Source organism: Trachurus trachurus (genome assembly GCF_905171665.1).
Source record: "Trachurus trachurus genome assembly, chromosome: 15".
NCBI classification, from domain to species: domain Eukaryota; kingdom Metazoa; phylum Chordata; class Actinopteri; order Carangiformes; family Carangidae; genus Trachurus; species Trachurus trachurus.
The window spans coordinates 24,422,544-24,445,436 of NC_139906.1; the positions used below are offsets into that span (position 1 = coordinate 24,422,544).

General features: G+C 42.0%; 1 protein-coding gene across 2 annotated transcripts in view; it reads left to right on the top strand.

Moving 5' to 3' along the window:
• Positions 1-22,893, top strand: part of macrod2 (mono-ADP ribosylhydrolase 2) — a 410,263-nt gene that overhangs the window by 308,144 nt on the left and 79,226 nt on the right. For both annotated transcript variants that reach the window (XM_083987841.1, XM_083987842.1), the window contains exon 8: positions 8,069-8,142. In XM_083987841.1, coding sequence (XP_083843967.1) covers positions 8,069-8,142 — 74 coding nt within the window. The remainder of the gene's footprint in view (positions 1-8,068; positions 8,143-22,893) is intronic.

A 22,893-nucleotide genomic window follows, 5' to 3' on the forward strand; every position in this document is an offset into this window, starting at 1 on the left:
TCTGTTTTTCTGCCACCTGTCTATACACGTATCTCAAAATGGCTATTACTGAAGTGTTAATGACGCAGAGGGCTGAAATTGTAATTTCTGTCATTCTACTCCTCTCTGTCTCTGTCTCTATCTCTCTCTCTCTTTCTGGTTGCTTCACTGCAGAGATTTTAGTGGGTGATGATAAGTTCAGCAGTCATTTCTGTGAAATGAATTTCCTCTTCTCATATTTTCTTGTCTTACACAGGAATTTACAGCAACACGTTCTGCATTCATCTGAACATGTGTTATTCAGCTTTCTGTTATTTTACAAGCACCACATTTTCATGCCCCCACAGCAATTATGAAAGCTGATTAGTTACTCATTAGTGCTTAACTTAAAAACTCATAAAACCTCAGTAACTTAACTGAACTAATTATGCTAAACAGGGCAAAAATTCCAATATTGTTAAAATGAATTGATTAAAGCAATGAAATTAAGAATGTCAGGCCGTGCAGTGGTACAGTAGATAGGCTGCAGTGACAGTGGAAGTCTGAATGTGTGAAAGGAGGAGGAGCTGGTCACTGTTTGTACTGTATGCTGCTGACGAGGCCACTGCTTATTGCTGTTCGCTGTGGTGCTGTGTGCTGCATTGCCAGTGGGAGCCCATCATAGCGCTCCACCAGCAGCCCCTCACATCAAAGAGTTAGACTGTGCAGAGACAAGCATGCAGTGGAGGAGGAAGGGGGGGGGGGGGGGGGGGGGGATTAAACAGCCTGTTCAATAAATAAACAGCTTAGCGCTTCCCATAACTGCATCTCCACAGAACAATGCAGCTGATTAAGACTGAAGATCTTCACACAACAGAGGGCAAATAGAGGAGGGTCTTTTTAAAGGAACTTAACAGTGCTATGATGTTATTCTGTATGACTTGTCCCTGTGCCCCCTGAGTCCTGCCATGTTCTGAAAGGGGCCCTGCTCTCTTGTCAGGCGTTTTGACATTTTCTGTACATTTTAGATAACCTTTAAGGTCAGCCTCCATTTCAGCAGAGTAAACAAAAGCTTTTTAGTGTGAAAGGCACATCTTCCCAATCGCTCGCTCTCTGTCTTCCTGCATGTATCTCTCTATCTCTGTGTCTCTGTAGAATACCCACAGATAGGCTACAGCCTTTGTTTTATAAACATGTACGCGGTCATGCACCCGGCGACTATACTCACGCACATGCGCTTGACCCATTTCCACTCTCGTATAGTGCAGTCGGAACAAATCCTGTGCCGCTAACATTGTGACAGAGAGGAATCAGGAACAAGTTATCCAAGGCCTTTTGTGGAGCGAAAAACAGATTTGTCAGGAAAGCTAATGCTAATTGACACTCTCTCTCACGCCTCCATATTCCAGGAGACTCAGTCACCGCTGACAGATGATGGCAGAGCAGGGAGGCTGGGTGCAGAGGGGGTGCACAGGGGGTACCTTAGACGCTTGAAAAGAAAAATGAGGGCTCACACTGCGCTGACAGTCCAATCCCTCAGTCCGGCCCATTAGCCACAACAGAATTTCTGCACGGATAGTGTGTCGGAGGTACCACCCATAAACAAACTGGTGCCCACCGTGGGCCATGGGGTCACCCAGCATGATAGAGGTTATTAAGTGCTGCTCCTGTTTGCACATCAATCACAGCCATGCGACCCAGGTTTAAATGGATTATTCCTTCCAAGGAGGAGACACCTCTCAATGTCTCACAAGATCAGTGCCAAGAGTCCAACTACCTCGACTTAGAGAGGTCATTTTCTCTTTTGTATCCTTCTCTCTTCTGTCTCCCCTCCCATACATCCCCTTGTCTCTCACAGACCCTTTTTTCTCTCTGCCGTGCATCTTTCTTCCACTTCCACACACTCACATGCAGGCTGACACACATGGGCAGAGATACCTGCTCAAGCAAAGCCACATACATAAAAATCCCATTTCATGATGCAGTGTGGACGATTTAGCCTTGTGGATCTAGATCACATCTTTGCTGGCGCTGAAGGAGCACTATCCAATCGCATTGTAATGAGCTGTACAGTTTAGGAAGAGTCTGCAAAGATCAATCTTAGCACGGAGCAGAGAGCTTACTGGCACGATGCAAAAGCAAGGGCACGAGCATTAAGTCAACTATTTACCTGACAGATGACATTGAACACACACATTTATAACCCTATCAAAACAATCAGAGGCCCTCAACACAGCAGGTGCTCCTTAAGGAAAGATATCTCTCCATCTACTGCTCATCTCTCCCCTTTAGCTCAGCTGTCTCTGTAACGGATCTGAGGATTGTTGAAGGATAAGTTTTAGCACTGACTGGTGGCTGTGGGAGATATGCGGATGTAATCCACCAAAGCTCTACTGGTATGTCCACACCAGCATCCTACTGTACTGTCCAGATCAAAGGTGTCAAGCAGCTAAGATTTCTTTCCTCCAGCCAGCATCATGCTCTGGCTCCCTTCATCCCTGTCTGGGATTATGAAGGTTGGAGACATCCGTGGCACCTTATCTCTCAACAGTGATGGCTTGGAGCCAGAGATGGCCTGGCAAGTTCCCGCTTCTCTTAAAACCTCGGGTTTACCACAGGGCGCTTAGCCCAGCTGGGTTGGGAATTTCAAGGTACATAGGAGCAACGTAGTGTGTCAGTGGGCAGCAGAGTGTGTGCTCAGAGGGAACAGGGGCTTCGTAGCCCATTTAACTGAGTCACACAGTGTGCATTGTACTCAACACTAGCCTTGCTCTACCATTTTCATGGATGATAAGCCAAATGTAAAAATACTTCCCACCCACAGGACAATAGATTTAGGCCTTTGAGAAACTTGGTTGAGCATTAAACTTTTACCTATCAAACACTCTTCAGGATATTTAAAAAAAAAAAAAAAGAAGTAAAATGTCAGGTGTTAATTTTAGCATGTAGGACAAAGTATGGCATCACCTATATGGAACGCTTCCAACGAAGGTCATCATCTGTTGTGCCACGGAGGCTGCTCTCTTTCTTCCTACCTCTTTTTCTGCCTGTCTTCCCCACACAGCGCCCTCCCATTCCTCTTTGTCTCTGTCTCCTTCTGTGGGCTGCAAAGTCGGTCATGGTCACAGCCCTGCCGTGTCCCACTGTTGGTGTACAGAGGAGCTCCGGGCCATTTGACACCCACGCTTTGGCATCTAGAGTCCTGGGGCGCTCCTCTGTCCTCCACCCCGGGTCACCTCACCTCTCCTCTGGGCCCTGATGGGGTGACAACCTCCCCCCCGCCCCCCCACCCCCACCCCCTTTCCAGACAAACTAATAGCACCGCTGCTCTCAACTAGAGCAGCCCTCAGTTGCGCTACACTTAATGACTCCCTCTTGCTGCCCAAAACACAATCAGCTAATCTACTTTGCATCATAATGTACTTAAATGTACCTAAATGAATCATAACTGCCCTTTACAACAGTAGTCTGTAAGGCAGCAATCATACTCTCTATATTAAGATTTTATTATTATATTTAAAAAAAAACCATATACAAGATATTTCTCTAGAAAAGTGTTTTTCCTAACAACATTTGTAAAAAACAAACAAAAAAACTATATTTATAATATATAGTGTGGCTAAATGACCTTTCAAACACAGACAAACATTAGCATTTCATGTTATTTTATTCAATATTGCCATTTTTTCTATAGCAGATTTTCCATGTTTACTGTGCCATTTCAAGACCTCTTGTGAATTTACAATTGCCAGATACTACAGCCTCGGGCTATACGCTACTTCAAGGTAGACAGCTCATCAAAATGAATGACGAGTGTTGAGATGTGAACTTTACCAACTACAAGTGAGGGGAAGGAGAGAAGGACCGACAATACCATTCATGCCTCAAGGGGGAAAAGCTGTACTTTGTATTTTTTTTTAGGAATTCAGGCTGCATGTTTATCAAAACCTCGGCCACACGCTCACACACGCTATCATTATGTGCTCCAAAAAAACCAACAAAAAAAAACAGTAGAAATGATAAAGCCTGTGAATAACAGCAGGTTGCAGTGTATTCCTCACAATATAAGCTCACTCAGGAAAAACAAAACCGGTGTGGTCTGCACTATGTGCCTACCCATATATTTTCAAACAAATAATGGGAATGCATCATATCACAGACATGTATTCAACTTGTTGATTTACCTCCACTTGCTTTATCAGGTGATGCAGCTACTTCTCACTCTGTCTCACCCGAGAAAAACACCTTAGCTACACAAGTTTGTTGTGGAAGTTCACTCTGTAAATTCAGGATATGAAAGAGTTGCCATGTTGGCAAAAGAGAGAGCAATGGGCTTTGCTTGTTCTTAAAGCAAAAATTCCCCCTAAGGCAGAGTGCACATTTATATTATTTTTCCTACGCTCCAGTTCAGTGGATATTTTTGAACATGAACTTCTCTTTCCAGCTCTCAGAGTTGAGGCGGGGTTGTTTGTGATGTAAACTGGGAGCTGTTTCATTATGAACTAAATAACCATGTATTTCTGAGGTTAATCTAAACAGTGGCTTTCCTCAAGTTTCATTTAAAATACATAAAACCATATTCCTTAAAAGTCACCCAGACTCCTGTACAAGTGTTCATGAAGGTGTTTTGCATACGAGTGAGAGTGGGACTGGAGTCTGTGTCTCTGGGTTGCATCAGAGATTAGAGAGGGCGCTCTTTTTCTTCATATTAACAAAGGTCTTACATGCCGGAGATCATAGGAATAAAATATGTGAATTCTGTTTTAAGATGAATCTTCCCTTTGGCGTATCTCAGTGTGCTGACGTGGAAACATGGATGAAAATGTACCTTTAATTTAAAAAGGAAATTAAACCTTTTCTCAGATAATTTGATCATGCTTTTTGATTGTGGTTTTAAAATTAGTCATAGGGATGAAATGAGTGGAAGACCACTTATGGAAAAGACCTGGCTCGCAGTCATCCCAGGTCAGATTTAGTATTCTCTAACTTCATTCTCCCTCATCACAAATCCAAATTTGTTGTGGTGACTGAACGCATAACTGCTGTTGCCCTCAACTTCACTGGATGTGCTATGCAAATGTTATGTAAGCACACTGTAACCCTTTGTTCACATAGCATATGCCAATGCCCCCCCACCACACCCTCTCTCTCTCTCTCTGGATGCTGTGCTCTGCCTGGTGATGAAGTAGAGGAGCCTTCAGCAGAAATAACACTGCACCACCTGAGTCCTCATCAGCAGCGCTGTGCTGCACATATCCCATCAGAGCGCCTCACTAAGACAAATCTCCCTGAGCCGGCCATGTTCCCAGCATAAGAGAGAACCAAGCCAAGCAGTGCAGGGACCCTGGAGGGCCCACCATCACTGCTCCCAACGCCAGCTCTCCACCTCCTGACAGATTAGCTTTCATTGAACCCTCCACACAGCAAATGGAGCAAAAGAGAATGAGGAGGAAGTGTTGAGGGGAGTTGATGTAGAACTAACGCACTGAACTTTTTCATGTTGTGTGTACTTGAGCATAAAAAGGAGCTGTTCACGTCCTTTTTTCTAACGATTCTTTTTTGAACAAGTTCATTGCGTTTTCTGCTGCTGTGGCCAAGACAGCTGGTGGAATGGGTGACTCGTTATTACTATTGTATCTGTTTTGAAGCATATAAACATAGTTGGCCAAGCAGACAGGGGAGACTGAGTGGGGACGCTAGGAGAGGTAAAGGTAGAGGGTACTGTGAAGGAGACAAATGAAGAGAAGGAGCTGCTGATGAACTTCAGCTGCTGCTGCTGACCTTGGGCCATTGATGTTGCTGTCGACGGCGGGCTGCCCGCAGGTGCACTGACCCCCTTTTCCAGTTTTCAATCTAACCCTCTTTCTTTTGTATATATCTATCATTCTACCTTCCTGTGTTTTTCTCTGGCTCTATAGCTCACCCCTTTTCTCTCTCTCCTTTCAGATCTGCTATGATTTATAGGTTTTACTCTCAAATCAATAGAGCATTTGTAGAAACTCTACACTGAACAGATTAAATGTACTCAATGCCATCTAAGCACTCCTGTTGATCGGAATGTCCTATTATGATTAAGACCTGCTTTCCAATCTGCCCCTTTTCATCATAGTTAAGATGGCATAGTGAGAGCACACAGGCGGGTCCTTACTTCTTTAACAATTTACTAAATTATTTGTTTATGTGCTTACTCCTTTGACGCCTCCCATTGTGCGCACTCTTCCTTAACAGCTGGTCCTATCTCCATGGATCTACTTTTCTTCTTCATCTTCCACACATCTGTTTGCCTCTGTTACCTGATGTGTGAGCAGGGGTGTCAGTACACCCGCATATGTGAGCAAACGGATTTCAAAAAGGAAACATCAGCAGGCAAAGTGATATCACTGAAAAGGTTAAGTGTGTTTGGGAGACAAGAGGAGTCAGGTGACCTGCAAACTGATTTGGCATGCTGGATTAGGTCCTGAGCACACAGCTCTTGGGGCAGCTTTTGAAGGGCAGAAGCCGTGAACGGGCCATGCACTGTCTGCAGACACTGCCTAACAGAGCCGTAGGAACAGACTGGCTGTCACTGTCGGCTGGTATGCAGCTCACATCTCGCTTCACCCAGGGCTTGAGCCGGAGCTCAGCTCGGCTCAGCTCAGCCCCTCTCTTCTCTTCTCCTCTCCTCTCCTCAGCGTAACTCAGCCGCTCCTGACAGGCTGAAAAGGGGGAGGAGAAGAAAAACAGAAAGAGAGAGACATCAACAGTAGTCAGATAGGTGAGAGCAGTGGGGATAGGGTCTATCTTGACTGCTGAGCCAGTTGACTTTAAACATTTATAGTATATAGAGTTATTGAGGGGCTTTGACAGCAGGTGGTCTGTAATGAAATAATTGAGGAAATATATGGCCAGATCTTTGTAGCTTTTCATTTTCCTTTACATCCAGCTTTAAGGGTAGAGGTTGTTGCAGTACTTGTAAGCCTGTTACATAGGTCATAGAACATTATAGTTGTGGCAATGAAAAAAAAGATATCTGAGGATTTGACCCATGCAATAACCAACAGGTTACAACTGTGGCACGGCCCTTGTATCATTTGATGTGGGTTGAAATTGAGGTCCTGACCTCTGTCGTTAGAAAGAGACAGTGTGTGCTGCAACCTGCGGTCCCTTATGGGTGTCGAGGGTTATAGTGTGGAAGAACGTTGGTTTTTAAACCCTGAACCAGGTCAGTCATGACTGAAAAAAATGGTCTGGTCTTCCCTTTAAATCGGGCATGCAGTGTGAAGGTTATATTTGAAAGGCGGCTTCAAACTTACTCCAGGATTTGTACAGAGGCTTTAGAGTAAAATGCTGTCATCAAGTTGGCACAGAAGACCAGACTCAACTATACTTACTTTGAAATGAAGACAACTGAAACACTACTGACAGAGTAGCAGATTGTCAGCGTTTTGGGTAATGGCATATATACTCTCCAGTTGTAGCAAGGCTGGCCTAAGGGCTTTTTTAGTCAATAGCTCACTCAGAATGTTGGCTCTTTGGAAGTTCTCTACTACGGCTGAAAATGATCTTGAGATTAGCGCCCAGCATCTTTCCTTAGCTGAAAATGTATTCCATGGCAATCGGTATAAGTGTGTAATTGGTATGTTGTGTTGATGCCATATTAGGGCTCCTGAACTGGCACAACTGTTGCAGTTAATTCCGTCATTAGCCACACTGCCTCTTAGCCACTCTAGTTTTCCTAAATTTGATTCTGTGAAACTGATAAAATAATTTCCCCATTAAAGCAAAATATTATTTAATTTTACCTGCAGTGATAATGAGCAACGTTTTAATTACAGACGTCTATTTATATACATAGTTCATATGAACACCTTGTTCCCCTGACTGTATGTCTGTGTGTTGGATCATAGTGCATCTGGTAACACACGTCAACAGCAGTTAATCAGACAGCTGGTCTCATCAACCAGACATGAGCAGCTTGTGCTGCTTTCCATCGATTTAGGAGAAATGCTGTTACCTGTGGAGATATCGGTTTGTCTGTCTGTCTGTCTGCCTGCCTGCTTGTTTTTGTCTCTCTCTTGTATCTGCATGTTGGATGAAAATGGTATTGACATGTGTTTTTTTCCTCCACTAGGCTTCCCCAATGAGCCTGCAGCTGACATTGCTCTGAACACAGTAAAGAGCTGGATCGAAGAGAATGCTGATAAGGTAGGACATGTCAGGGTCATACAGAAAACAACTATCTGTCTAAAGATACATATGTATTTTTGCAGATTCCGTTCATGTTGCTCTGTGTTTTGAGTGGAGATTATTGGACCATGGCAAAAATGCAGAACACTAATTCCCATGCTTCTCTGTATCACATCCAAGTCTGATATGGACACCTGCCTCGCTTGATCAACCACTTAGTTTGTGATCTGCATGCCTATCAAATTAAAATCCAGTGTGAGACTAATCAGACCTTAAATGGTCTGTTGGCTGTTTAATTGGTCTATGTTAGGGAGTTAATAAACCCAGAAGAACATAAACACATCAGATGAAATAATCGGAAATTGTTTTTTGTGTAAGATAAAAAGTAATCATGCTTTCTGAGGACTGAAAGCTCATGTAATCTAGAAATATCCAGTCATTCATGCTTGCTGATCCGTTGTGCCATCACAATTTATTTGGTGAAACACATACACAGACACAGTCATCTTGTCAGTGAAAAGGAGAAGAAATGGTATGATCAGACAAACAGACAATCACCCTTAATTTTAGTTATTAGGTGAGTAACAAAATAGTCATCATTTGAAATAACCATCACAAAGAGATAATGCAATATACCCATCTCCCCTGTGGGAAACTGAAATGGATGTGGACATTTTAATTTCAAAGCCACTTTTGCTGAAGATTGAGCTGCACACTGCTGTAATGATCTTTACCCGAGTGAAGTCAGCATTACTGCCTTATTAACCAGAGAGAAAAACAAGCAGTGGTGTGCTAATTCACAAAGCTACTTCTTTATTCTGGCTTCTCTGTGGCCTCGATGTCAGGTTAGATCTGATAATGAAATATTCCTCTGAAGCTGTTATGACCATCTGGCATTACGCTAATTCACCAGGTCAGACTCCATGTGTTAAAATGACCCAGTTAAATAAAGAGTTAATTTAAATATGGTAATTTACAAGTTAGTTACATAAAGCTCCCACAGCTGCATTATTTAATGTAACATGCAAAAGGGTATGTATGACCTTGATGTATTTTTATTGACAGTTCATGATGGCAGAATTTTGTCCAGTTGTCACATGGCGGTTTCAGGCTGTACAACATTTATCAGTTTGTGAGTCAGTGAGTGATGGTAACCTTCAGGGGTCATCTCTGTTTACTGTGGCACTGTTTATATCTGTCACTGTGGATTGAGGTGTTTTATAAAGCTCACAGCTTGATGTGCTACAACATCCCTCTGCTGGTGTTATGGATGTTGTGAACAGACAGCCAAATGATACCGAGCTGCTGGATTACTTTGCAGTTGATGTGCCATGTTTGCCGCACTTGTTCTCAGCCTGATGATTGCTGTAACATGTACTTGGGGAATCCATCAACACTCTGGCGTAAAGAAGGTTTTATATAGCTTATTGCTCACGGTAAATAACAAGCTAATGTGCAAAGCTGACTTTTGTGGTCGTGTTGTTCCACATGCGAGATTGCTACCCGTCTTACGGAGGCTGCACTGTCTCACATAAGAGACAAGTTTTTGACATGCTGACTGATAGCGTTCTTTGGTGTGGGTAGATCAAGTGGAAAGTATTACAATTTATGGCGAGGGATGGATGTCTACAGAGGCTTCCCTGAACACTGTTTGGCAAAGCTCTGTCAGCACAAGCGGTGGGTCCTCAACTCTAACTAGACTAAGAGTGAGTAAGCTTTTAATAAGATCAGAGAGAATAAAGTGATGCATTTTACCCAGCAGCACAGCGGTATTTCCCTTACATTGGAAAAGCTTCCAGTCAAACCACAGCAGCGTACACAGAAGTAGGAGGTTTGTCTCTCCAATTTTCACTTCATTCACTGTTGCTTGGTGCTTAGTGACTTTTAGTGCAAAGATTCTAAAGATTCATGAGGCAAATTTTTATTTTATTTAAAGTATTTATGTCAGTAATTTAGGCAGAATTCAAATAAAAGTCTGATATAACTTTATAATGCCTGGAGGAGTATGATGCCTTTCTAGTCAGCTGTGTTAGTAAGTAAGTATAATCTTTATTTATATAGTTCTTTTCACAGATAAAAATCACAAAGTGCTTCACAAATAAAATACAGCAAATAAAAGCAATGGCAAATAAAACACAATAAATAGGAGAGGAGAACAATAAAAAAAAGCCCTAGTTCAAACTACAGTATACACCCATTCAAATAAAATTGTCTTTAGGTGCTTTTTAAAAGAATCGACTGAGTTCAAGCAGCGTACAGAGAGCAGTTAGCATTTCATTGCATGTTAAATGTTAAGATGAATGCCCCCTACTTTGTCTGATATGTTTGCAAATCCAATTTATGACTACAGCATTTACTTGATTGACACGCCCCGTGTCAACATGATTAATACCTGACAACTCATAGGAAATATATCAGCTGATAATTCTTTACAGCGTGTTCTTGTCTTATGGAGAGCTTACACTTAGCTACTGTAAGACACTCAAATGCGAGTGGATGGTGCATGCTATGCCATCAAAAAGCCTGCAGAAGTTTAGTATTGCTGCAGTGGCAGATTGCATGCAGCTTTCCAAAGATAGACAGAGAATGAGAGGTTTGAAGCCCAGTTTATCGTGCATATAACAATAGGAGTAGATTGCTCTGCTCGTTCACCTCCAGCACTGCACTCAGCCCTGCGGAGCCTGTGTTGTGGGCGTCCACAGAGGCGATTCATTTCAGGGCCGTGATAAGGGCTCTGCTTTGCAGAAGATACTGTGCTATTGTGGCTGAATTTCAGCACAATGGGCTGGCTGAGGATCTGACACACTGGGGTGGCAGAGTACAGGCCCCGAAGCCCCCCCCCCCCCCTCTGCAACAACCTCCAGGCACACATACAGTACACACTCTGACATGATGGCATTGTCTGTGCGTGTCCATCTGTTAATGGGTGCATGTGTGTTATCCAGTGGACATACGTGTGAATCTGGCAGGGTGTACAGTAGTGCACCCAGCGATTGCAACTGTAATCGTCCACTGATTGAAATGTGAAATGTGCTCACAAGAGCGTCTGAAGTCTGAGGACACTGTTGCATCAAATAGCAGAGGACTTTGTGGGTTTAGTACTTTATGTGCATGTGCGAGATGAGGAGAGAGGATGGAGAGGAAAGAAGAGGACACTGCGTGATTGATTAGCAGAGAGTTTATCTCCCAGGCCAGCACATTGTAGCCCTGATACACTCACCAATGCTCAAAGGGCCCCAGTGCCAGCATGAAATTCACTCTTAAAAGCACCTAGACTTCCATTGTGGAAGAATAAACAGCCTCGCTGTGGTCAAGGAGAGCAGATCCTTTAATCTAGGGAGCAGGAATTATCCTTCAGATCACAATAGATGAAAGAATAAGGGAGGTCAGCCTCTGCTTTTCCTGTATCCCCTGTCAGTCCCAGCTTCCCTGTATACCCGCACGAATAAATGAAATAGAATATGTCAATGTGTGCAAACAACAGACCAGAGCTCTAATCTCTTCAAAAATGCACAAGGAGTTGCAGACACAGAGGCACTGACAAACCAACACCACCAGTCCTCCATATGGTATTGGATCAGTTTCCACCTGGTCGCTGCACCCGCCCCTCCGCTCATCTGGCTTTGGTTTATTTCTCATTTTCAGATCTAATTTGGTTTAATTCGGGCTTACATAGGTTTAATCTGCAGATGAAAAATGCAGTCTGACACTTTATTTGGCCGCCTCGGATGTGCTCTGGATGGCCAAGCTTTTTAATGAAGCGTTTCAAGGGCCAGGCAGCCCAGCATTACTGACACAGACTGAACACTTGAGACAGATTGGGAGTCTGTAATAAGCTCTGCTGCGCTGTGGTGCTCAGGACAGAATTGATGTGTAGAGATTTCACCTTTCAGCATCACTCTGGTTTGGGCTTTACTATTAAGCACTCCACTGTGCTGATGACGCTCCCAAAACAGGTGTTAACATCCCTGCTCCTGCTCTGTAAATGATCTGTTTACCTTTGTTGCATTTGTCATTTAAGATGCCAGATAAAAAATTCCATCTCAAGCCAAGGCTGGAAACTTAACAGTGATTTGTGACAAATGTCAAGTGACTATTAGGATTAAATACAGTTTGGTATATGTTTTGTTTGATTGTGTTTTTCGGTGTGAATGGATATCAGTTTTAGGATGCTGTTTGGGTTTTGGCAGATGGAGCTATAACAGGACAGTATTGAGGCATTTATTGTCATACAACTGAATAAGATGGATGGCTGCTGTTATCACGGCTATATTGTGCAGTTCACCTTTGGAAAATATGAAATGCATTTCTTTGTGGATTGTGACCAGGTTTATCTCACAGGCATGGCAAGCAGACAGCAAACTACACATGTGTTCCTTATGCTCGGTTATCACCTACCATACATGGCGGTTAAAATGATGCATTGCCTCGGAGAACACAAAGAGAAGAGAGGTTCAAAGTCCCACAATGTTTTCAAGCCCGTTCTTTGTTCTGTTGGCCTCATCCAGACGGTGCATTTTCAATTAAAGGCTTATTTTATTAGCCGTTTCCAAAAGCATAAAACATAATAATTAAAGTGTTTTTTAACTTAATTTTTTAAGTGAACATTTACAGTAATGGATATTTCACTGCATTGCACCAGAAAATGTCTAGACTACATCCATCTGTGGAGCCCTGTCTTTGAATCAGTGGCTGTAAACATTAATAAATAGTATTTGAAGTTTCCTCTTAAGTTCTCTATTTTTACAAAATATAGTATAAGTAAATAAGAATAAATAAATATTTTATTGGTTAGAAGTACATTGCAAGACAGACAGTAAAAACGATCAGTTACTGTAGTCTCTCCACTGTTTTCAGTTAGTCATTTCTTCCGTAATTTGTCAGAATCATGTAAAAAAAAAAAAAAAAAGTCCATTATAATTAGCTGCAAGCTTAATTACCGTACATAAATTTCAGTTTGGTCCAACCAACACTCAAAAACCTTTAGATATTTAAAAACCAACAGTCACATCTGAGAGGTAGATAAGTTTTAATTAACAATTATCAAAATAGTACTTTCTGTATAGTGTTCTGATATTTTAAACGTCTTCCTTGCCTCATTCTTTTATTTTCTTTCATTAGTAGCAGTGTTGTTATAGTTTATATTACACGTTTCCTCTGAAGGGTGTTTCACTGTTTTAACATAGTTTGTGGGGACTGAAAACTCCAGTAAGTTAAATTGAAAGTGATGAAAGAGACCCTCTGTTGGGTAACAGACAGCTACTGGAACAGAAGCTAACGGTAAGTGAGGCAGTACTTCAGCTCTCTGTAGCTGCGTTGCCTCTTCATGGTGTTTTTGTTGTCTAGTATCCAGTGAAAAGTCTTTGCCAAGTGTTGCATCTGCAGCCGAGAGAGGCACAAATTTGCTCTACGCATGCCTCGAGGACGCTGATGTGCCACTGATGGTTTGTGCGACTGGCATAGTGTTCAAAGCCAGCACTGGTCTTTTGAAGTCAGTGTGTAGCCTCTTTGAATCGTTTGCTGTGACTGAGAGCATCAGGGAGATACGGCCTGATCAGGAGCTGAGAGCATGACTAAACGCTTGGCTCTCCATCCACATACTGTATTGTCTCGTGTAGATGGAGATGCAGTTTGACCTCAGAGAACTGTATTCTGTCTTCAGACGCTGTCACACATTGGCAGATTTGGCTGTAGAAACAGTTTGGAGGGAGTCCCTTTTTTAGTTTTCCCTGTCAAAGAATTACTTTTCTGGTCCAGGTGCTAATGCATGTTATGTAGTCTAATACATTAGTGGCAGCCATTTGGCCCAAGGCAGCAGGATGAGGATTTTATGACTTTTATGATCTGAGGTTTTTATTATCTGGCTCACTCTGGGTAATATGATGTGTGCTCTTTGATTCCCTTGACCTCAGGTTTGTGTAGTTAAATACTACTAGTTTCAGTGTTTAAAGAGATTGAAGATGATATGGATCCAATTTCTGAATTGACACAAGTGAAAGTTATTTCTTAATGTTTAACTTTTAGCACTTTATGTTATCTACAGATGGGATAGCAGATCAAGCACTCATGCCATCAACGATAAAGAGTTTATCATGAGCAGCGAACGCTACAGTATTTTCAGTGTTTATCTGAATGATTTGATTGAGCTCTTGCCCTCAGAGAGAAATCCTCTCTGTACAAATGGGGATTAAGCCTATCATCCTTCTATCTTGTCCAACAACCAGGGTGTTGCTTTACTCCTGGTAATTGCAGAATGATCACCTTATTCTCTGATGTAAGGTGACTTTGAGTCCTGGGCGAATATTGAATTCTCTCTCAGTGCTTTGTCCCCACTCGGTTTGAAAAGAATTTAGAAGGAGGTAAATACAAGTCTATTCACCTGATTGATTAGAGAAATAAATGAAAGATGTGTGTGATTACATGGCAGAGTACTTTGATATAGCTTTGGATATAATCATTATTGCTGTTATTGAGGATTACAGGGCCAATTTACACCTCATGAAATAATGCATTGTGTATGGTTAGTACAGAGTTTGGGTGTTTGCTTGGGACCGTGTTAAAAACCTTTTTTATGGTGAGAAAGACCCTAATGTGTAGTTAGTTAACTCCTGTCTCCTGTATCCAGGTGTTCTTGTACACATGCACTGATCCCACCAGTAGGTACAGCCCACTGCACTCTAACACATGCACACCAAGATATGATGCCCTTTGCGTTCAGCTCTTTCCGTTCGTACAGATACTGTAGTCCCACCTCCATGCTTACTGTGCTGGAACAAGCTATCTTAATGACATGCTAATTGATTTAGTGTAGCACAGATAGCACTTGGCTGGCACACTGTGATAAAGCAGGAGTGGGTCGAGCTATTGGTTCAGGAGAAGACAGGAGACTCATCAAACTCCAACCAGCTCAGCTCATTCACTCTATATGAGCACGATTTTACACTGCAGTACCGCATGCTGATGCATGGAGACCTTTACTATAGAGACGCTTTGTGTGTGTACAGTAGGTGTGTGTTCAGACTGTTTAAGTAGTACATGATGCAGTAGTGCCGCAAGTTCAGCGAACACACACAGACACACACCAAATCCTCTGCTGTGTTGTCACAAGAACATTCATCACAGCCATTAATTATGTAGTCTATCTATGCCGCCTGCAGAAACAGATAGTGATGAAAAAACATTATGACCACTCCACTGTCCTCTCACTCACTTGTGCTGACATTAAGCCATAAAGTCTGGGGCCTGCAAATAACCTTGGCTACCATCGAACTTCTTATTGATGGGTACAGCAAATGAAAAACATTATGAACTGAATATGTATGAACTGAATGTGTACAGTTGAGTATAGCTTTCAATATTCATTGTAAACCCGTAGCAACTCTGAAATGCCACAAAATAAGCTGTTTCAATACCTAACTGACTGATTATATTTAAGTTTCGATTTTTCACAGTTATAGAGGACAAATGCCATAAATAACACATACTGTTAAGGATAGTTATGTACTTTGTCCTTGTTCTGCCAGGAGAAAGAAATGTTTTAGCATTCAGCAGGTACAGACACAGACACAGATATGCATATTACATTCACATAGTAATCAAAGTGATATAAGCAGTCCTTTTAATGTATGGCTATTAGTAACCAGAAAAAGTAGCTGACATGTAGTCCAAGCTTGTTAGAGACGAGAGTTTCTTGTTTCCTTCCAGGTGTTTAGTTTTTTACAAACAAAAGCTCTGTCTGACACCTGCAAAATAAATAAGAGGCTGAATACCGTCCCAGTTTTCTAATTCTCTACAAGTCTTATTCGAAAAATTGTTGTATCTCAAAAATAAAACAGAAGATTGGCTGAATTCACCATGTGGGTAACATATGGAGCAGTGAGCTTATAACATAATGAAAGGTAATACCTAAGAAGCAAAAAATGCTCCATCTTCCTGTTTAAATATTTGTAGTTGAATGAGATCACTATTCATGCAGCGACAGCCTCTTACAGCATTTGGTCATTATCACCCGCCCCATCAACAGACTTGCCTACAGTGTAAATACTTGGCTACAGTGCTACAGTCTGTCTGTTGCTCTATGGAGAGCACAAACCTAGGACTTCCTTTGCTGCTGATGTTGTAAGGTTGAGGCTTGGTTTAAGAAGGACGGGTGGAGGCCACTGTAGTGATTACTTAAGCTGTTGCTGTGTGATTGCATGGTCTCTGACATGTGATTAGGGGGAATGGGCCGTATCTCTCACCATCTCAAAGGGGGATCAAATCAGCCTCAAAGCCATGGCTTTAGGCAGTGATGCATTTGAAAGTCAATGTTTTATTCCTAAGCACAAATCACTCATCAGGGCACCTTTTGCCCAAGGTTGCATTCAGAAGTACGGGTTTCCACAGTCAGAGGGGGTGAAAGAGGGTTCACTGTTTGAATGTCATGTCTCCTATGGTCCCATCAAATTGATATTTTTTGAAGCACATTAATTTTTAAAATTGTCCAGAGTTTCACTCAAACATTTTGACTTTGCTTTTCCAAAAAGATCCCGTATATGAAGCTACACTAAACCATATAAACAAGGTATTAAAAACATCCATGGTGTCTGTATAAACCACAAGTATACAGAAGGCTATTCAAGATGAGAGGAAGATATTCATATTTCCAGTGGTAGCCTGTTGATTCGGTGAACCATAAAAGGGTGTAAATGCTCTTCAAAGTTTGTGTTAAAGGTTAAAGCTGTGGTTCAGTTCAACTCATGCTGAGTTCTGAAGAGCTAATCTCCCATGCTGTTTGCTTAACCTGTGAGAGAGCTTTCTATTCAGCTGAAGGACGAGAGATGTTTAAAGCAGTGAGTCATTGTGCGTCATTACCAGATGTGATTATGGGCACACATAAGCAAGACTGTCTCTCACAGCTCTTGCCTTACCACTCCTGTGTCTAATAAGCCTTAGAATTACATCATTGTTTGACTGTTATCTTTTACTTCACTAATGATCCTCACACGGGTGACTGATGAGTTCACGGCCAGCAAGGCCAGTATGGAAGGATTGGAACATACTGTAACTCAGCAGGACCTTGGAGAGAGGGGCTGCACTGAGGTCAGTTACATGGTAGAGCAGAGCCATGGATCGAACAGGAGTCATCCGCTGTGTGAAGGCTGTAAGGTTAGAATTTGGTCAGTGCATGCTGCATCTAATCTGAGGAAGTAACAGAAAAATACTTTTTTTACAGTCCAACTCATCCTGTCACCTGTTGCTTTAAAAGTTTGCTGCTCTGTGGATTGCAGTACTACCTGTGCAGATGTAATATTAAGTGTGCAGCTGATGTTGGTAAAGTTGGTGAAGCTTTAGGCAGGGGTGACAAGCCCTAGAGACAGCTAAGAGCGTTTATTCTGCATTACTATGCAAATGCAAAAATAATTAAGCAAAGCGGCTTACTTTTTCCGACGTTTGTAATGGCTATGTATGTTAACACTGTGGCCCAAGCTTGAACCTTCATCCGAGCTGTCTCCTCTTTGCCGTGCGCGACGATCCTGCACTGGATGCTATCTGCTGACCTGCTGTATCCCCAGGCTGTCTGAAGTAATCAAAGGAGGGCAGCATTAATTGCTTGACCCTGGCAGGAAGCCAGGTGGTCGGGGATGGGTCTTCACCTGCCCGAGGAAAGGTCGCCCCTCTTCCTCTCATCATGCAGCCTATTTTCTTTTCTCTCCCTTCACCTTCTGCCACAACCAAGCACTAGGAAGTTACAGTCCATTCTCTGAAGGGATGCTGCAAAGTCACCCCAACCAAATGCCCATCTTATTTTCCAGGCGCCAATGCATCTAGGCTAAAAGAGTAATAACATTCCATTTGAAATAATAGCCAGGATTGGAATTGGGCCTGCTCGCTTTCCATAAACCTATTTCACACAATGGTCCCATTCCCATTGCACAATGTCTGTCTCTATACCTTGGCATAAACATCTTAGAAGGTGCTGTTCCAGGAAGGGCAGGGGTTTGTCTGACTTATGGTTGATACATTCATCAAGCTCGTGCCAAGCCAATATCACACTGTCAGAAAGGACCATGTGGCATTCTATCACCATGAGAGGCTGTGACAGAACAAGTCCTTTTCCATTACACTCTCTCAGGGCAATCTCTGATATTGCCTCTCTGCTCCTCTGTAATGCTGTTTATTTCAGTTGTTTGCACTAGTGGATTTCATATTGCTGGGTTTTCCTCTTTGGCCCCTAACCGGTGTGAACCTAACCGAATTTGAGCATTACGATCTCAGTAATGTATTGAAGAATGTGGAGCTGTTCCCCTCTTTTTTTTTGGTCTCAATAACTTTGAACCAAACCTATGTTGCATATGTATTTATCATCTCCAATTTTTTTTACGTGAAATGTTTTAATAAATATAATAAGCTACATTTCTGTTTCAGATTGATAAAAAGCTTACATAAATTCTTGTGCATTCACCTGCTTTCTCATTACAAGAAGGCTGCAGTGCAGGGCTTACGGTTCTTCGATCTGCAACTGCCTTATATTTCTTTTACTCCTCTAATAGGCTGACAAAGGTTCCTTATCCCACACATATTAAGGAGAGCAGCTGATGCTACCAGCCTTTCTTATCTCTCTGTATTTCCTATTTTTTATTCAGTGGAGGCCGTTAAGAAGCTGTCGTCCTGTAGAGTGGTCCCCAGTACGCGCCTGTGTTCTCCTCGCCTGGAGCACTGAATTACTATTTATGTGCTGAACTTTGACAGTACACCAGAGTCTGTCCCTGCTCAACCAGCATAGCTAAAGCAGTGATGCTATGAAGTTTTACTTGTCTTCTCCTTTTATGAATTCCTCTTGGCTGAGCTAAAGGTGGATTGGAGTCGAGTAAACTGTAAAACAACATTGTTATCAAAACAATATCAAAGGCTTTGGATGTGACAGAATATCTTCCTTACTTTGTCACAATGAACGTTTTCCCTCTGGGTTCGATGACAGTAGTTTCCAACTCCTTGTTTTCAGCTGCTTCCATATGTTGCGTTACATGAAACTTGTCCTTTTGCCCAGTTATTTACATGCAATTCAGATAATCTGCTTCCTTTAGATTAGTAGTTACTGTACAGGTGACTCCTCTTTCTCTTTCTCTTTATCACTCTCTTGCTCTCTGATCAGTGTGTCTCATGCTTAGTTATTCCTTTCTGGCTATTCCTTTAGCCATAATGATACATGTGATTAAAGTTATGGAAGTGCAGCTTAGTGTAGTGGCACGATTCCTTTTCCCTTTCGTAGCTAAAGTGCCAGTAGAAAGCAGGGGAGCTGGGTGACTGACAGGCATAGCCCTAAGCCCACGGTTGGCAACGATGGACCAACTTTGGACGAAGTTTGTACTCGGTCTTATTTTGGCCAGTGGCATTCAGCTGACCAATGGTGAATTATGATCACTGAACTGTGATCACTTTCTCACTCTGTTAATCACTCACTCACGGACATTTTGCAGTTAGAAAGGCCTCTCTGTTGTGATCCAGCCAAAAAACTATTTTTGGTCTACCCTCAACTTTCTCCCAGTTTTTTTTTATATGGTTAGATAATCTTTGAATCTGAAGCCTGTTTCTTCAACTGATAATATCAATAGGATTTGTGTCTATATTTTAATCACTGTTAACAGTCTCTCCTGAGTGCTGAAATGAAAATGTACCCTTTCATGAAGTCATCGGATTAGATTTGTTACACAGTTAGGTGATAAAAAGCACTCTCACTCTGTAATGTGAACACCACAGATAGAGTTTTTCATAAAAGCTTTGATGGACATCAAATCTAATCTGAAGGATACAGAGCCAAAGTATTCGGGCAAATCTGGTAAGATTTTCTGTCTTTGATGCACAGTAATTCTGCTTTCTCATCTGAAGAGGGCAAACCTCAAACTGAACAGACAAAAAAGAGGTTATGCTGCAGACGTTGATTCTCCAGTGAAAACTCTATTGATTATCTTACTTGTCTGTCTGGCATTTGGTTTTTCAGCACTTTTATACTGACTTGAGTTTTCAGTCAGATATTTGTCCTTATTCATTAAACCCAGAGAGTTCATGGTGCAAGTTGAGCGTTGATTGCTTTTCCCTTGTTGCTCTGGTCCATTAATGCAAAATGGCAGAAAACCATCTTTTTATCCAGCTGTCTCATAAATTTTGGAAATGTCACAAAACATAAAATGTAAATGAGATTAATTCCACCCAGCTGCATTAAAAAAAAGAATAAAAAGGCGCTTTAAATATGAGAAATAACAATCTTTGTGAAAATGGCAGTCTTTAGAGAAAAGATATTCTATTAATTGCATCGGGGAGGCTTTAATGAAGGTTGAATGTATTCATTTACATACATCCCATCAGAATTCCCAAAGACACATTGTAGCTGTTCTGCATTGTGATTTTATTTTTAATTCTGATCATAACTATTATAGTTCTTAAAAGACTGAAAAATGAGAAGGATTCTCTGCCAAGAGTAGTGAAAGGAGTAAGATGAAATAACATTTTTTGTGATCATTGTTTCGCGGTGAATTGTGAATTATTAGAAGGCAGGACTGTGCCGCACTGCAGGCATACTGAGGTATCAAGTTTTAGATAATGCAGATTCATTATGACAAACAAAGGCAGTTGTTAAATCCACTGAGCCAGTTGGAATAATGAGTTATCTTGCATATTCTGATCATCATACCGATAGCGAGAATTGAAATAATGATTCATTAATAGGGCTGTGGTGCCTGAAGTCAGCAGGTAAAACCTACTGGCAAGACGGCGTGCTCATACAGTGCAGTCAGTAAGCACCGGTGCTGCATTATAATGTAACTGATGTCAATGAGGAGTCTAGTCAGCCATACGCCTGTGTCTAATATTGTTATTGAAGTGCAGTGAAGATCCCTGTCAAGGCCTGTGCTCCTGTATGCGAGCACCCTGGTCTAATGGCTTCTTAATACAAACTGACGAAATGCTCAATCAGGTTTAGCTGAGTCTGGCCTCTGGCAGGAGGGCTGAATGCTGCCTGTACTGTACTTGAAAGCATAACAATTATTAGATATGCTGTCAGCCAGGCTCTCACACTCACAGCTGAGCTGTTGGTCAGATAAGTTTCCTTATACATCATGAACCAAGATGGGAATGTAATGAAGATCGACAGACTGTCTGAGCCATGACCTTCAGAGCACACAGAATACACTTGAGCTTTCTTCTCTCTCCAAATACTGTTTAGAACAGCTCCTCTGTCTCTGACACATCCTTCTGGCATCTAGTATCCTCAGATGTTTTCAAATCATGCTGTTTATGTAACACCGACTCCAGACAGTAGGGAAACAATTTGCACAAGCCAAAAAAAAACAAAAAAAAACAAAACATCAAGACTACAATGGAATATAATTACCCATTTGGTGTCTGCTGCCGTCAAGGCAAACTGAATGACATTAAAGTATGGGCACTGGGTAGCCTCAGCGTTGGCACTTTTCATCCTCATCTGACAGACAGATTCAGAGAGATCTCTGGAAGGCTTTGAGCTTTTTTTGCCATTTTAGTTCACTCAACACGACCTGATAAGACCCCATTCATCCCATCTGCCTTCATCAGCCAGCCAGGGGTTGGACCAAAACCAGATTCAGCTTGTCACATCATCCCCAAGACTTCAGACGCACTATTGTCTAAACAGTGGCACATCATCGTCTGGCTTTAGTCAGGAGAAGATTTCTTAATGGAGCTAACAAAAACATCTTTCAAGGTTAGGTTTAAGCATGAAGTATGGCTTGTGTCTGTATGTACTGTGCTTGTGTGTGTGCGTACGTGCATGCGTGTGGCCTGTTTGTTTATGTACAATACAGCAGAAGAATGGTGTATTACATTACATGGCATTTATTGATCTCCAATTGCACTCGGAGTCGATTCTAAATTGGTTGAGGCTCGTTCAGCGTTATTTTGAGTCATATAAACAAATTGTTTCTTTCTGGGCCTAGTTGTGGGCCAGAGAGGGCTGCATCATCTGACAGCTGTGTGGTTTTTCTCTGACAGGCTTCTGAGTAGACTTATTTATGTCTCTCATCCTCTGTGCAGCCTCTCTGAAGGCCCGTGCAACAAACCACAGAGACTGCACAGCCTTTGACAGGGTATCACACTACAAAGCCCTCACATACATTTTGACTGGCAGCAGCCAACCTCCGATTTCCGTGTTTCTGCCTCCGTGAAATCTGCCTCTTAGCAGGTTCTTGACATGTTTGATGTGGGGATTTTATGGTTGTATTATGAGCCTGCAACTAGTGTGGACTATAATGGTCCCAAATGTGCCCTTGAATTTAGCAGTGGTTGTATAGATCAGCAGGGGACATTTCTTTTCAAATTAACTTCGCAAATGTGCTCTTTAATTCCAGTTTTCTTCTAATGTTGACTTTACAGCGAGGAGAAAAACAGTGGCAATTAATGCGATCTTTTGCTGCATCAGAGTATTTCTAAAGTTATAATTCTGTGTTTGTAGATACAGAAGAATTGGCTGATAGGGTATCAAAGTCTCAGATTTCAAACAAAACACTGGCTTTGTTGAAGTGTCGAATATTCCACTAATGATGGAGTCATAAAGGGCTCCAAGATGACACACTGAATGACTTAAGAATAATAACATTCGTCTCGCAGTCACACCTCAGTCCACTATTCATCTTTGGGTTGCAATTCCGGCAGGGGTTTTTGAGGAGAAAATTAAAAAGAAAATTGAAAAAATTTCAATTAAGTGATTTGCTGAATTGGAGGGAAAATGGCAGTGATGTGGAAAAGGCTTTTAATCTT